General features: G+C 42.9%; 1 protein-coding gene across 12 annotated transcripts in view; it reads right to left on the bottom strand.

Moving 5' to 3' along the window:
• Positions 1-15,628, bottom strand: part of SBNO2 (strawberry notch homolog 2) — a 109,889-nt gene that overhangs the window by 59,161 nt on the left and 35,100 nt on the right. For 11 of the 12 annotated variants that reach the window (XM_089535758.1, XM_089535763.1, XM_089535760.1 and 8 more), the window contains 2 exons: positions 8,438-8,662; positions 7,564-7,646 (listed from right to left, as the gene is read on the bottom strand). In XM_089535758.1, coding sequence (XP_089391884.1) covers positions 7,564-7,646; positions 8,438-8,566 — 212 coding nt within the window. In that variant the 5' untranslated portion in view covers positions 8,567-8,662. The remainder of the gene's footprint in view (positions 1-7,563; positions 7,647-8,437; positions 8,663-15,628) is intronic. The other variant, XM_089535769.1, reaches the window with a different exon arrangement.

Genomic DNA, 15,628 nt, shown 5'->3' with positions numbered 1-15,628 from the left:
ACACACCACAGAAATAATCCAGTATGAGACTGCTTTAACTGACCTGGCTCAGTGTTAGGGAATCCTGGGAATTGTAGTTTATTGTGGCACCAGAGCTCTCTGGCAGAGGCGGCTAAATGTCTCACAAAACTGCAGTTCCCAGAATTCCTCAGCATTGAGCCAGGGCAGTTAAAGAGGTCTCAAACTGGATTATCTCTTCTGTGTGTTTTGGACCAGATTTACCTTATGACCACCATAAGTCAGAAATGATTTGAAGGCACACAACAAAAAACAAGTGGATTTCCCAAAACTGATGAATAACAGGAATAAACTACTTTTAAAAAGTAACTTTTCGAGCTTGTTACACATACACATACACTTATTTATTAGTTGCACTGATACCCTGCCTTTCCTGCTTTGAGTTCAAGGAGGCCTCTATGGTTTTCCTCTTCCTCCCCACTTTCGTCTCACTACAACCTTGTAAGGCAGGCCAGGGTACAAGAAAGAGAACATGACTGGCCCAAGGCCTCCCATTGAGTTTTATGGTTCAAAGGGGACTTGAACCTGAGTCTCTGGAGTCCAATGGTCTAATCTTTACAGTACATCCCATTGGTTTCCATATCTAGTCTTATTTTTATGACACTGGTTCTGCCCTACTCCCTGAATATCAGCAAAGCTTCCCTCTCTGCAAAAATAAGCTACCTTGACTCCTATTTTAGAATAAATTCTATCGTTGTTGTAGTGTGCCTTCAAGTTGTTTCTGACTTATGGCGACCCTATCATGGGATATTCTTGGAAAGTTTCTTCAGAGAGGATTTTCCACTGCCATACCCTGAGGCTGAGTGAGAGAATGTGACTTGCCAAGCCAGGATCTGAAGCCTGTTCCCTGGACTCCTAGTCCAACATTCAAACCACTACACCATGCTGGCTCTGAAGATTTATTCAAAGCAGGTTTGGTACTGTAAATAAAGGGGGGAAAAGAGGCCCGGACACTTGACAAGCCTTCCTTTGAGCAGAGTGAGGGGAAAGACACAGAAAATTAAATTTTCTAATTTCACTGCAGACACCCATAAGGAACAGTTATCTATTTATGTTTTGGGAATGGGGAGGAAAGTGGGTATTCATAAATTTTCCATTTTCTACTCTCTGGAAAGTTCAGGTCAAAATCAGGAGATTGCACACCCACAAACAGCACTCTTCCTCTTCACCCCTTGCAAGCCTCTGAGCCACGCCACTCTCTCCACCCCACATGGTTTGGTTTTGGTTTTACTATCAAAGCCCCACCACGTGAAAACCTCCCACATCCCTTTGGCATGTTGCTTCATCACCTTTCCAGTAAACCGGTTGCCGGGTGAGTTGACATGTGAGAGAGGCAGCCGCCTGGCACAACAACCAAAAGTCAAGCTCAGAAGCACTCAAGAAACCAACACGGCACCCAAGGGAAGATCCAAGGAAAAACAAATTCCTTTAGGTTTTCAAGTCTTTGCCCCTCTCAGCTTCAGTGATGTGGCATCGGAAAAGGATGGCCATACACATGTTGTTATACTGCAACTCCCATTACTCCTCATATTGTTGAACTGTGAAGTTCAACAATACCTGGAAGGCCACACTATGGCTTCCCACAAAGGAGGACAACCTTAGGCCTTCCAGGTGTTTTAGAATTTTGTTGCTGTTGTTGTGTGTCTCCAGGTCATTTTTGACTTATGGTGACCCTACAACCAACCTGTCATGATGTTTTTATGACAAGATTTGTTCAGAGAGGTTTGCCATTGCCTCCTCCTGAGGCTGTGTGGCTTGCCCAGGGTCACCGAGTGGGTTTCATGGCCGAGCTGGGAATCCAACCCTGATCTCCAGTGTTGAGTGTTGTAGTCCTACATTCAAACCACTACGGTCTGTGGGGAAAGCACAGACTTTCAAGGCAGGTGCAGCAGTGTGTCTGCAGTAAAAAAAGATTCAGCAGGGAAAGAACTAGATTCTTCTTCACCTATTCCTACTCTAGCCACCTATGGCTGACGATGACAGGCAAAGTAAACAGCAACTGCCTCCAGAATCCCTTACTGAGAGTTTCACAAACAGCAAAACAGAGAGAAAGGAGAAGAGCTGATCAGGCTGCCTCACCAACTACTCCTGCAACCATCTGTGTGTCTGGCCACCAAAATGGAAATCCTAAGAAAAGTGGAGACTGATGAAAGAATTTTAAAAAGCACCACTGAAAAAAGCACCACTTTCAAGAGGAACTTTTGCCTTCAAAGTGGCCTCTAGAAGGCCCAAATTGTTTCTGTTGACTTCTCACAGGGCTTACCTGACTTGGTTGCTTTATTTCACACATGCATATTGTTAGCTTTGAATAAAAAGTTTGTTGAAACATAGTGAATTCCTCTTTTGGGGTGGGGGAGGATGAGGGATTGCAAGAACTTATCCCTATTCCCTACATGGTATTTCTAGCTCTGAAACGAAATTATTCTGTTGAAAAAGGTAAAGCCTGCTGAGGTATACCTGCGTTAATGCACGTGCGTGCGCGCGTGTGTGTATATGTGTGTGTGTGTGAAATCAGCAGACTTAAGCTTCAACAAAACAAAAGCCCATTAATATGTTAACAGCTGCTGCCAAGCAAGACCGAGGCAGAAGAGAAGGCAAAGAGAAGAGGGAGGTCTGTGAATCGATAAGTCCCATCTATGATCCCCTATTCAATATGCAGAACGCAAACAAAAAGGAGGAGGAGGAGGAGGAGAACTTCTGTTAGCACCTCCCAGGAGGATCAAGAAGGAGAATTTACAGGAATCCTCCTGAAAGGAAAGAAAAAAAGCACAGCCCATTCCAAGCACGGGCATCAACTGCAGACACACGGCGGCCAGCCAGGAGGCAGCTGGGTCTGCCATTCTCAGCTCCTGCTGAACAGAGATGCCAAGAAGGAGAGAGAGAGAACCCCCACCCAGTGTGGACACAACACATGTGCCTCTTCTCCACATATATACAGACACATGTATGCATCACAAGCTGCTGGCCCACATTAAGTCAGGCTTGTGGGACCGAGCAATACTTTCCTGCAGGGCTAGCTAGCTGGGAGATTGCTAGCTACTCAGAAGAATCTCTGAGGAACCTGCAAAAGGCTGGCCAAGAGTTTCCAGCTCATGATCAATAAACCATAGAACCTGAAGCCAAGGGCTGTCTAGTTCAACCTGCTGCCAGTGAAGGAGTTCACCACAACAGTAGAGGTAGACTTCCAACCTCCGTCTAAAAACCTCCAACAAAGAAGGTTTGGATGAAGAAGCACACATCAAAGTGTGCGTTTCCAAAATGCATATATGGTGAAATGGGCTCAAAGTACTGGGTCCCCTATCAAAATGGGAAAAGATGTGGACAAAAAGTGTTAAATTTATGTTGAGTTATGATTTAAGGTATTGTAAACTAACCGTTTGTATGCAGTAGAAGTTATGATTTAAGGGGAAATTATTATATAATGCATAGGTGGTATTTAACACTGGATAGGCTATCAAACGTGTTTAAAAATAGTTCAAATAAGTACTGGAAACATAAACAGAAAATTGAGACCTAGTTCCACCAGATGTGGTAGACTTGCAATGAAGCATATAAATTTTGGGCTCAAATTCATTCATTGTTGGAAGACATTTTAAAAGTTAAAATACAGTTTAATACATTCCTGCATGGCAGGGGGTTGGTAAGATGGAAAGATGTTGCTATTCTGGATGGCCCTCGTGTTCTTTTCCAACACTGAGATTCTATGATTCTATGAACCAGAGACTTTTCTGTTGAGAATGTCGAATGAACAAATCAAGAAGAATCTTAAAATATTTCATTACTGCAGGAAGAATAGTGTATGCCGTAAGCTGGAAAGATGTCACTATTCCGATAAAGGAAAGCTGGTTGACAATGACAGCTGAACTTGCTGAAATTAACAAATTGGCAATGTTAATTAAGGAGAAATCTTTGAATAATTTTAAGAAAGATTAGGAATTGTTCATTACTTTCTTGCATACTATTGCGGCTATACCTCTGTTTTAGGTTTTGTAATGCAGCAGAAGAATAAATATAAATTATATAAAGGAAGTATAGTAGTACAGTGGGTCCTTGTTATCCTCTGGGGTTTGGTTCCAGGAGCTCCCCCCCGCCCCTTTTGTGGATAACAAAATCCGTGAATGCTCAAGTCCCATTAAAGTCAATGGCAAAGCAAAATGGTGTCCCTTATATAAAATGGAAAATCAAGATTTGCTATCTGGAATTTATATATATTTTTGGAATCTGTGGATTAAAAAATCCATGGATAAGGAGGGCTGACTGCAGTGGAATATAATCATCAGTTTGGGAGTGGGAAGTCAGTAGTGTAGGTATTGTTAGTTTTTGTTTTGCTGTTTAGCTGGGTTTCTGGTTTTGTTTGTTATGCATGTTTGTTTTACAGTTGGCCTTCTGTACCCATGGATTCAAGTACCCACAGCTTGAAAATATTAAAAAAAAGTATAAATTTCAAATAGCAAACCTTGATTTTGCCATTTTACATAAGGGGCACCATTTTACTATGCCACTATATTTCATGGGACTTGAGAATCCATCAATTTTGGTATCCACGAAGGGTCATGCAACCAAACCCCAGTGGATACCAAGGGCCCCTGTATGTATAAAAGAGAATGTGGTTGTGTTTATGTTCAAGAAAAAAAAGACTTTAAAAATACACACATACACAAGCGAAAGGATGCATTTTCTCTGGCACAGCTTGGGCTTTGTACTCCTTATTTCTTCTCCCGCTTTGCTTGCTGGCCTGTGAAATATGAGGATTAATTGGCTCCCTTTGACTGGGTCTTCCTGCTGGTTTTAGAGTCTTGCTCAGAATCCCTGGCCTGTAGTAACTCTGACGTGGAATTGGAGATGTCGCTGGTGCCAGAACGTGTCATGCTTGGAAAGATGACAGCCACTCTGCAGGGACTGTTCCATCACTGCAGCTCCCATGGAGACAGGTGGGAGGGTTTCTCAGCCCACATCCTGGGTCTAAACCCACCAGAGCTGAATTTCAACTTCCTCTGCTCTGACCACAGCCAGCTCTGCCATGAAGTGGTTTGCCTCAGGCGTATGGTGGCAAAGAGCTATCATGGGAGAGAGAGCTGTGTCCTATAAATGTCCTGCCATTTGGCAGAACTATGATTCTATTAATGCAAAGATTTTGGCCTGCATTAACAGAACCACAGTTTCCAAGTCAAGGGAGCTAATAGTCCCACCACGTTTTTGTGCTAGTGAGGCCTCCTCTGGAGTCCTGAGTTCAATTATAGACACTCCAGTTTAAGAAGGATATATAGACCAGGGTCAGAGGACAACAAAGAATGACAGGAGGTACAGAGAGCAAAACATAGGAGGCAAGGTTGAGCAAGTTGGGCAAGTTTCGTCTTATTTAGATTGTAAGCCAGAGGAAAGAGATGCTCTGAGAGCCTTTGCAGCTGAAGAGTGGGGTATAAATACTGTAAATAAATAAACTTTAATCTGGTGAAGGCAAGACTGAGGAGTGAGATGACTGAACTCTTTAAAAACCACAAGGGCTATCACATAGAGGAGGGGACAGGTTTGTTCTCAGTTGCCCCAGAAGGACCTGGCTTTATGGTTTTTCAGTTACAGGAGGTAGATTTCGATTGAACATTAGAAGGAACTTCTTGACGGTAAACGTAGCTGGGTAATGGACCCAATGATCTAGAGATGGTGGGGTCTCTCTCTCCTGTGATAGTCAAGTAGTGTCTTTAACCACACTGCTATGTCCCCCTCCTGGCCAAAATAGGAACTGTGAAGAAGAAGAAGAATGGAGAACAGATCCTAGTACAAGTCATAAAATATGGAACTGATGTATCTGGCAGTGCTACTGTTTCCACTGAAGGGCAGGTTTGTGAGCTGGAAGCTTTGTTCAGTGCAGGGCCAGTGTGGTTTAATTATTCACCTAGGATACTGGGGGACCAGGGTTCGAATCCCTGCTCAGCCATGGAAACCCACCAGGTGACCATGGGCAAGTCAACCTCTCTGTGCCTCAGCGGAAGGTAATGGCAAAAAACCTCATCTGAATATATTTGGCCAAGAAAACTCTAGGGGAACGTCTCGCAACTGACTCTAAGATACATAACAACAAGCTGTCCTGGCACCAGGTGATGCATTGGCCACAGAGACTGTGAACACAACAAAGGAGAAAGAGTTGCAATCTGCACCTGTGGCTGGCGATCGCTTTGGCCTGTGAGCCCTCTGGCTGTCTGAACAGCTGGGGAAGAAGGAGCAACCTTGCGCTGTCCCTGAAACGCAGTGTAAGGACACGCTGGCATGGTGTTATGATCTACCCACAGTCTACAGTAATGCTTCTCAGACTTTCTGGTGCTGGGGACAATTATTATTTTTCAAATGTCCCAAGGACTGGCACTATATTTCTATGCAATGAGTACAACTGTTGCATTCTTTTCAGAAAATTGCCAGGGACCGGTAACAGTCCAGGGACCACCAGTATTACTCAAAGGATTATGGCTATGGTTTCAGGGGGTGGGAGGCAGGATTGTAGATAGTGAGATCAGGGTGGAATTCAATGCAGATATGTTACTGACAATGATAATGTTGCTAACACTGGAGGTTCAGAAACTATTTTTTGTGGTGTAGTGGTTTGAGTATTGGACTATGTCTATGACTCTGGAGATCAGGGTTTGATTCCCACTCAGCCATGGAAACTGACAGCAAGTCACACACTCTCAGCCCCAGAAAATGCCATGACAGGTTCACCTTAGGGTCGTATAAGTTGGAAACAACTTGAAGTCACACAACAACAACAATGCGAACATCCTGCCAGAAGGTAAGCCTAATTTGGGGTACTGAAAACATCCTCTTTTATGTGAAATGCCCTTCATTTGGGGACTTGCATTCCAATTCATACAGGACACCCCAAATCCCATATTTCTCAAGTTCCTGAGTGGAAGGCAGCTACACTCCCAACAGACTAATACCTGAACATTTGGTACAAAGCAAAATGGCCTCAAATAATACACTAAATGCTGCATCCACTGGGTTCATTTGTTTCTGCTCCATATGTTGAAGAGTGTGACTGGTGCCTATTCTTCTTCTTTTAGGGCCACTGCTGACAATAAACAGCATGCTCACAGCATGCTAACAACAGAAAAAAAGCTTCTGATTTCACAATGGCAAGTAGTCATTCTGAGACTTTTTGAGCTAAGCGTTCCTGCAAGATCTGAGATCCTATAGGAACCCAGAGATTTTGCAAAAGCCTCTCCTCTCATGAGATCTGAGGCAGCCTTGTACAGGCCTGGCACATGTGTTCCTAGCTAGCCTTGAGCTGGCATCCGACTGTCCCATACTGCTGCTTTAAAAACCTGGTGACACTATCTCAATTCAAATGTCTGGCATTAGATTTCCTGACGAATTTTAACTCTGTTATCTCTTGCTGTAACCACCTCCTTGCAGCCCCTATGCTCCATAATGGTTAACAGTTTCTTCAAATAATTCTTCCATATCTATAATTCACTTCACAAGTCATCATTGCTGGGATTGAAAAGCAGCATGCAAACATCACAGAAATAACGAATAATAAGCAGCACTTACTGGTTATCACTCAGGTACGATGGCGCCGAATACGGAGCAGTTGAATACAGGTCTGGACTCCACCACCCAGAAGGAGAATTCTGCTAGCAGAGGAGGGCAGGTGTCAAATCCAACACTGCTTGCACATGAAAACTAAACTCAATGCAATGTTTCAGCTGGTCCAAAGAAATGCAGCCAGACTGTTAACTAGGGCAACAATTTATACACTGAAGTTGTAGAACTTCCTTCCCCAGGAGTTCTGACTGGTCCCCTCTGTGAATTCTTTCCCCTGGCAGATAAAGACCTTTTTATTTAGAGAGACTGCAATAAAAAAAAATAATCTCCCTTCTCAAAAGCCTGAAATTGTGTCTCTTTTCTACATCACATCTATTGATTGTTACCAATCCTCTTTGCTTTTCAATACTTTGCAGCAGATGGAGCTTTTAATGGATGTGTGTTTGTGTACGTACATGCTTTATTTACTATGTATTAAATTAGTTTTTAAAGCTGTTTTTAATCTGTCTTTTTAACTTTTTTAAAAATAGAGCAATTGTGTTTTAACTTTTGTATTAATAGTTTTTAGTTGTACAGTGTCAAAGAAAGGCCTTTGCCTCCCAAAAGAAAGAGAACAGAGAGCGGGCTAACTGAACCTCTAATAGAAAGGAATTCCACAACCTAGAAGTAGCCACTGAGAAGGCTCTGTCTTGTGCCTTCAGCAAACGTGCCTGTCTGAAGGTATTAAAAACTCAGGCAGGTTCAACCATATCTCCCATGGGCTATGACTAAAACTAGAGAGTTGGCTATGAGTAAAAGTATAACCAAAATTATATTCATCTCATATATGTCTATGCGACTGGCACATGCTGGCAAAGCTTATTCTACAAGGGGCACTCACCTCTATGGTGTGCAGGCTGCGCTGGGCCTGAAGGGTGGGCATCCCATAGAGTGTGTTGCCTGACTGCTGGTGTGTATATGCAGAGTGGTAGCTCTTCCCTGCATCCATGGTGAAGTGCAACAAGGGCATCAGGCTTCGGGTTGCTTCATGGAGGAGGTGGGTGAGATCCCAGAATGTAGAAGAAAAGAAGGGGTGTTATCTATGCCACCCGCTCTGCAACATGTCCTAAAAAGGGAGGAAAAGCCATGGGTTATTCAGATGATGTTGATAATTTTATTCATTTTATATCCCTACTTTCTCTAATAACGAGACTCAAGGGAGCTAAAAACACATTTTAAAAAATACTGATTAAAACTATACAAAAGGTTCAATAAGAGTATAAGTATAAAAAACAATTTAATAATTTATTAAGTTAAAATGACAAAAACAATAAAAGTTCCTTGAAAGACTACATGCAAACCATAAAAACAGCAATGCATGGAATTAAAAGCCCATCTAAGTCAGTTTCTAAAAACCTGATGGCATAGAAATTTTTGCCACTTGTTTGTGGAAGTACAATGGAAAGCAGTAGGAAAAAGAAAGGCCACATTATAGATGCATTCATTCAGTCAACGAAGCCACAGACCAAAATTTGCAAGAACAGAGCTGTTAAGAACAGGGCATGTCTTGGGGGTCTTTCATTCAGAGAGCTATGATATGTCAAAGCCAACTTAACAGTAAATAACAACAAATAAGTTAGACGACTGGACAGATGGAAAAAGCATCAGTCTATGCATAACACTGAATAGTAAAGGGATCCAAAGAAGTCTACATCCCCAAACGCACAATACAACCCAGCAAAAGAATCCTGATGTCCCATAACTGTACATTTTCAGGCATAATTGTACATTTTCAGGTAAAGGATCTTCTTGAGAAAGGAGCTTCTCATTCCTATATAGCAAAGGAAAGGGAGCATGTCTGCTTTAGGTGGAGTTTCTGGTACTTTCAGGGAAAGACACTCAAAATGTTAGGAGTCTCTAACACCAAACAACAGTCCCAGTCTAGCAAAAATGCTGGAAAACTCCCAATATCTCCCAGCAGCCTCAGTGTCCAACCCACATACCCACATCCTGCTGCATCACGACAGAAATAAGATCCCACCACAGAGATAAGACAGCTGCTTTTGTATGTATAGGCATTCACTTGATTTTGAAAGTTAGAAAGTCCTGAGGTAGGGCAACTGCCACCTGTGCCCTAAAAGTGTTGGACTATACCTCCCACCAGCATAAGCCAACAATGATTCTTCCAGCTTGGCAAAGGAAACCAAACCCTTGTGTGGACTTGTGTGGCTAGTCTCTGTGACTCTTGACCACTTATATTCAACCAGTACAAAGGACTAAGAAATATAATCCAGAAGGTGTCTTGGACATACTTAAGGCACATTATGTTTTATATAAAGGAGACACAGTTGAGTCTTTGCATTTGAAAACAGATTTAATAGAATCCTAGGATTTCAGAAGGGTCTTGGAGTTCATCTGGACAACATGGCTGCGGAATATGGGACGTACAATACAAAGGTGGGCATACAATGCAATTCTGGGCTGCATCAACAGGGGCACAGTGACCAGACTGAGAAAAGTAGTAGCACCACTCTATTCTGCTTAGGCCAGACCTCATCTGGAGTCCTGTGTTCAGTTCTCGGCATCACAATTCAGGAAGGATACTGACAAACTGGAGGGCAACCAAAATGGTGAAAGGTCTGGAAACCATGGCCTATGAGGAGCTGCTTAGGGAGCTGGGTATGTTTAGGTTAGAGAAGAGAAGACTAAAGGGTAACATGTCAGCCATCTTTAAATGTCTGAAGAGATGTCATGGAGAAGATAGAGTTGCTCCAGGTACTAGAACCGTTGCTTGAGAGACTAGAAAAAGAAAAAGAACCAGTGGGTTCAAATGACAAGAAAAAAAGATTCCATCTAAATATTAGGAAGAATCTTTTGTTGCTGTAAAAGCTGTTTGATAGTGGAACTGACTGAATGTGATGAACTCTCCTTTGTAGATCTTTAAACAGAGGTGGGAGGATCGTATTTCAGGACTGCTTTAGTTGTATATTACTGTCTGGTGGGGGTTGAAATAGATGGCCCTTGCTGTCCCTTTCCACTCTAAGATTTTATGATTCTACTTCACAGTTTGCTACACCTACTAGTTCTCTTTACTTTTGTTTAACTAGAACCCCTAGGCCCACAGGGTTCAAAATAAGAGCAGGGTGATGCAGATTCCTTAGAATGAAGGACCAAGGGAATCATAAATACTTGGATGGGAGACCACCGGTTATTCCCAGGAATTATCCAAGTAGGACTAAGAAAGAGCCTTACCTGAAACCCTGGAATTCTACAGCTTCCTGCAAGAGTTGACAACACTGGGGTAGATGAAGAAATGGTCCAATGCCAGATAAAGCAGTTTCCTACATGTTTCTAAGAGTGTCTCTGAGCTTCTGCTCAACCCAGATAACTTGTTTTACTTCCAGAAGTGAGCTTGTTGTCCTTCCACACCCAAATCCACTATTCAATCCAATCCATTGGAGAAAAATGCAGCCTGGGATCTATACAGTGGTTATCAAGCTCTGGTCATCTAAGATGTTTGTGACTTCAACTCCCAGAAGCCCTAGCCAGCATGGTCAATGTTCAGGGATTATGGGATATGAGGTTGCAAATATCTGGTCCTACAGATGTTATGGGAGTTTGAGAACCACTATACTAGTAGAGCCTGATCTACCATCTGGTCACACAGGTTTAGATTCGGTCTCATATGGTCAGTCTCTGTGACTCCTGACCACTTCTATTCAACTAGTACAAAGGACTAAGAAATATAATAATCTGAGTTCTTTTAGTCAATTACACAACCCTCCATCCCCCCCAACCAGTATTGCTAGTGGTCAATGGTGATGAGAGTTGTAGTCCAACAAACCTAGACTGGGGAAAGGGCTACTCCAGAAGCCAAGATCCCACCCTGAGGACAATTAGTTTCACAAGCCAATGAGTTGTCACCATATCCACCACTTCCTCCTCCTCTTTTTGTGGCTTGAATTAAAATATTTGGCATACCTTTGGGAAGGGACAAAGCTGATTTTGCAAGGAGACAAGCCTTGCCCTCATTTGGATCTTTTCCTTCTGGGGGAAAGTCATGAGCGGGTGGATAGAGGGGTGGAAGGCAAAATCCGCAAAGCTACCCAAAATCAGGCATGTGACAACAAACCTTCTCCACTAATCAACACAATTCCATTCAAGGCTTTAAAAATAGTCCAAGTAGAGCACTCTCAAACCCAAACTCCCCCCTTGACATGGTTCAGCCACAACTCGCATCATCCTTCACTTCTGGTAATGGCTTCTGGGGCCAACAAAAGACAAATCCAGAGTAACTAGAGGAGAAAACAGGACTGTATCAATTAAACATTAGAATCGATTTCGACTGAGCATTACAAGGAATCTCGACAGTGGGAATGGTTCAGCAATGGAACCAATGACCTAGAGAGGTGGTAGGGTCTCTTTCTCTGGACCTTCACAAAGCGGTTGAGAATGTTTTAGTTCAGTAGTTCCCACATTTTGGTCCTCCAAAAGTCCTAGCCAGCATCACCAGCAGTCACAAATTCTGGAAGCTGAAGTCTAAAAACCTGTCTCCATGACCTCACCAAACATGCCTGTGATGATGGCAGGACTAAGAAAAGGCCCTGCTCTGAAGATCAGAGATTAAATTCATATAGGACTACAGTACAGTCTCTGTCCCACAAAGTGGCTTTTGTGGGCTAAGTGTGGACTTCCAGGCATATTTGGACTGCATCTCCCATCATCCTTAACCACCAGCTTGTCTGCTTAAACTAGATGGAAACTGAAGACCAACATCTGGTCAGCTACATACTCCAAACCTTAGTTTAAGAAAGGTTTGATTTTACTAGATGTTCCTGAAAAAATTCTGCCTAGCATTTCCATTTTGCGGCCAAACCTAGCACACAAAGCTGCTGGGAAAATCAAAACTGGGGTGGGGAGGACCATGTACGTCACCTTGGATAAAGAGGACAAATATTTTTTAATTTAAGTATGCTATTTTCACTTGCGGGAAAGTGCTGAGAGTGTTCAAGGGGCTGGACGATGTGCCCTTGGGGATCCCTTCCAACTCTTTGGTTCTATGAGTCTAGTTTACACAGTCTGACAAAAGGTCAAGACCCGAATAACCCCACATCAACCCAGAATGCCCTATAACATTTTTCTCATTACATAACTTCGACACAGCCTTTGTTCACTGCACAAAATGGCTATCCTAGAGTTTACAAGAAAGAGGCAAGGACAAAAGGTGCGACTACACCTCCCAGCATCCCTCACTCATCTGCTACTAGCTGGGGCCAATGGAAATCACTGTCCAAGAACATCCAAAAGGCTACAAGTTTTGCCCACTCCTGATTTAAGGAATGGGAAAAGCTGTAAATTTTCCACTTGCTTTAAGACAAGCGACCAGCTCTTGTCCTTTACGAGCAGAGTTGTCTCTTTTTTATGATGCTGTAAAACTCCAATAAAATACTAGCTGTTTTAAAAGTGTCAATCTGGGCTTTTTAAAGACAGGCAGGATGTTCCCAGACTCGGGGAGCATGATCGTTCTGTCTCACTATGATTGAGAACCAGAAAGAGGGTCTGAACAACCCTTCTGGCTCTTGGCTCCAGTTTGCGGTACTCCACATACTGAGGCAGCATCTCATTGTAACATAAGAAACTCCAGAACTTTATCCATCTGTTCCAGAAAATCCTAGTTTATTGGGAAGGCTGTTATTGCAGAAAACTCCACTCCCCACACTAAATCAAGCAGGAATAATTTCCATTTGCATTGAAATTTAAATTGTATTTTGCAATTCTATTTTAAATTCTATTTTGCAATTCACCCAAAATAAATGACAGGGTCTGTTAGTCATCAAAATGCCAAGATTTTCATCTCCTTGGCTGCTGGGGAAACACAAGCCTTTTATTTCTATCAGCAGCCAACCATCTGCCCAAGAACCTGAGGGCAGCAGTATCGTCTTATGCTTCCCCTCCTGGGCATTTAGTACTCTGAGGCAGACTGCCCCTCTGCATGGAGGCTCCATTTTCACAAAAATCATACATTTGGGGGCTATACATTCCAATCACTGATCAGTGCAGGAATTCACTATTTAATCATTCTTGCAAGATAGCCACCCAAAAATCTCTAAAGATCTGCTACTTTCCAAGGTAGTCTATTCCATTGTGAAAGAACTCTTACCATCAGTAGGTTCTTCCTAATGTTTGGGTTTAATCTCTTTTAAAATCTGGATACATTGGTTCATATTCTAGCATCTGGAGCAGCAGAACACAAGCTTGCTCCGTCTTCTATATGACCTTCTTTCAGGTATTTGAAAATGGCTATCATATCAGCTCTTTATCTTTTCCAGCCTAAACCACACATTTCCATCTGTGTATGTGTGTATGTGCCTACAAGTTGCCTGTGCGTTCAAGTCGACTTCTGAGCACTCCATAATTTCATATGATTTTCTTAGGCCAGGAAGATTTTGAGCCAGCAGGTTCCTTCCTCTGAAATACAGCCTACAGCACCTGGGACCGTTGGCAATCTCCCATCCAAGTACTAACCAGGCTGACTCTGCTTAGCTTCTGCGATTGGATGGGATCTGGTGCCTTTCGGATATTTAGGCCACCTATCCAGCTATTTTGTTATCAAAAGTTATCTTAAATCACACTTTGCAAAATTAATCCAGAAGTCGATCTAAATCTGGCCTGTGGTCCGTATGCAGCTATGAATCCCTCCCCACTTTTCCTTAAACCACCCCCCTCAATGTTTTAAATGTTTCAGTACAATATTTGGACTTTTTTGCCCAGAACTATAGCTCAGAAACATGCAAAACACTCCAAGCCCCACAGAGAAAGCTTCTTCCAGCACCTTCAAACAGCCCCATCAGAGCCCTTCTCAAAATGATGGGAGGAAGTGATGTGACATAATTTCCAGTGGCCATTTTGGGAAGGACTCGGATGAAGACAGGGGTATTTGGGAACACTGTTAGTTGGGAGGGTGAAGGGGGGAAATTGGCCCTGCCCTCTCAATGCAGTTGCTTCCCAAATCTAAACCATCATCCTGCTTTTCTCGGGTTGCATCCAGAGGAGAACACAAGAAACTGGATCAGCCACTTTGCCCCAGCATTATATTCATCCATCATGTCAGCCCAAAGCCCCAGAGCACAGGTATGACCCAGTGCTCTGAATTTTCTTTTCGCTGTCTTTGGAGACATTTTGCACACTGCTATTTAGTAATTGATTCAGCATTTCTGTAAACGTGCAAACTCTAAAATGGCAATAAATTTCACCTTGTAGCACGAACCATTCAAAAGCAGTTGCTCTGAATGGGTTGTTTGCCTCATTGTGTTCAATCAGCCTGTCCTGCTGTTTTGTGTGTGCACACACACTTAACTATACAAAAGAACTAGTCCTAGAAAATATAAATCTTGCAGACATTGGAGAAAACAACTCCAAGTCCAACAGTGTCCAGGTCAACATGATCCATGAGAGTTGTAGACCTCTCAGAAATCCTGGGAGGCCCCTGGTGACAGGAATGGACCATTCTCGAACCCTGGTCTCCAAAGTTATAGTCCAACACTCAAACTACTATGCCATGCTGGCTCCAGGAATGGCTCAAATAAATTAATCCCACCACATATTCCTTGACTTGTGGAACTCATTGCCAGAAAAGGTGACAGTGCCCACTGGTTTAGACAGCATTTTTTAAAACAGGAAGCATTTGAGAAATTCCTAGAGGTCAAGTCTATAGTAGTGTTTTTCCAGGATGGTTCAACAGAATATCCAATTCAGGAGCAGTCTACTTTAAAGTAGAAAAAAGGAAGAAACACCGTAATGACAATACAGAAAAAAAGTGCAGTGTTCCCTTTCCGTCCCATATCTGTGGGTTTCCCAGAAGCCCATAGCTGGCCAAAAGCTTAACTAGTTAGAAACACAAGCCCCATATCAATCCCAGCATTGAAAATTCTTGTTTCTCCCTCCCCGATATTATCTTTCGAAACCCCAAGAGATCTACTTTTAATGGGAGGTGCTGCTCCCGCCTTTTCCCAAGTTTCTAACAGCTTTTGCTAGGAAAGAGAAAGCCAGCGATTCCCGTAAGAGCTGCCGTTACGGAGCTTCTCTTACTTAC

Source organism: Sceloporus occidentalis, unplaced genomic scaffold, assembly GCF_023333645.1.
Source record: "Sceloporus occidentalis isolate IW3139 unplaced genomic scaffold, rSceOcc1.0.p SCAF_8, whole genome shotgun sequence".
Classification (NCBI taxonomy): domain Eukaryota; kingdom Metazoa; phylum Chordata; class Lepidosauria; order Squamata; family Phrynosomatidae; genus Sceloporus; species Sceloporus occidentalis.
The sequence above is the reverse complement of the archived record's forward strand: the minus strand, read 5'-3'. Positions and strand labels throughout refer to the sequence as shown.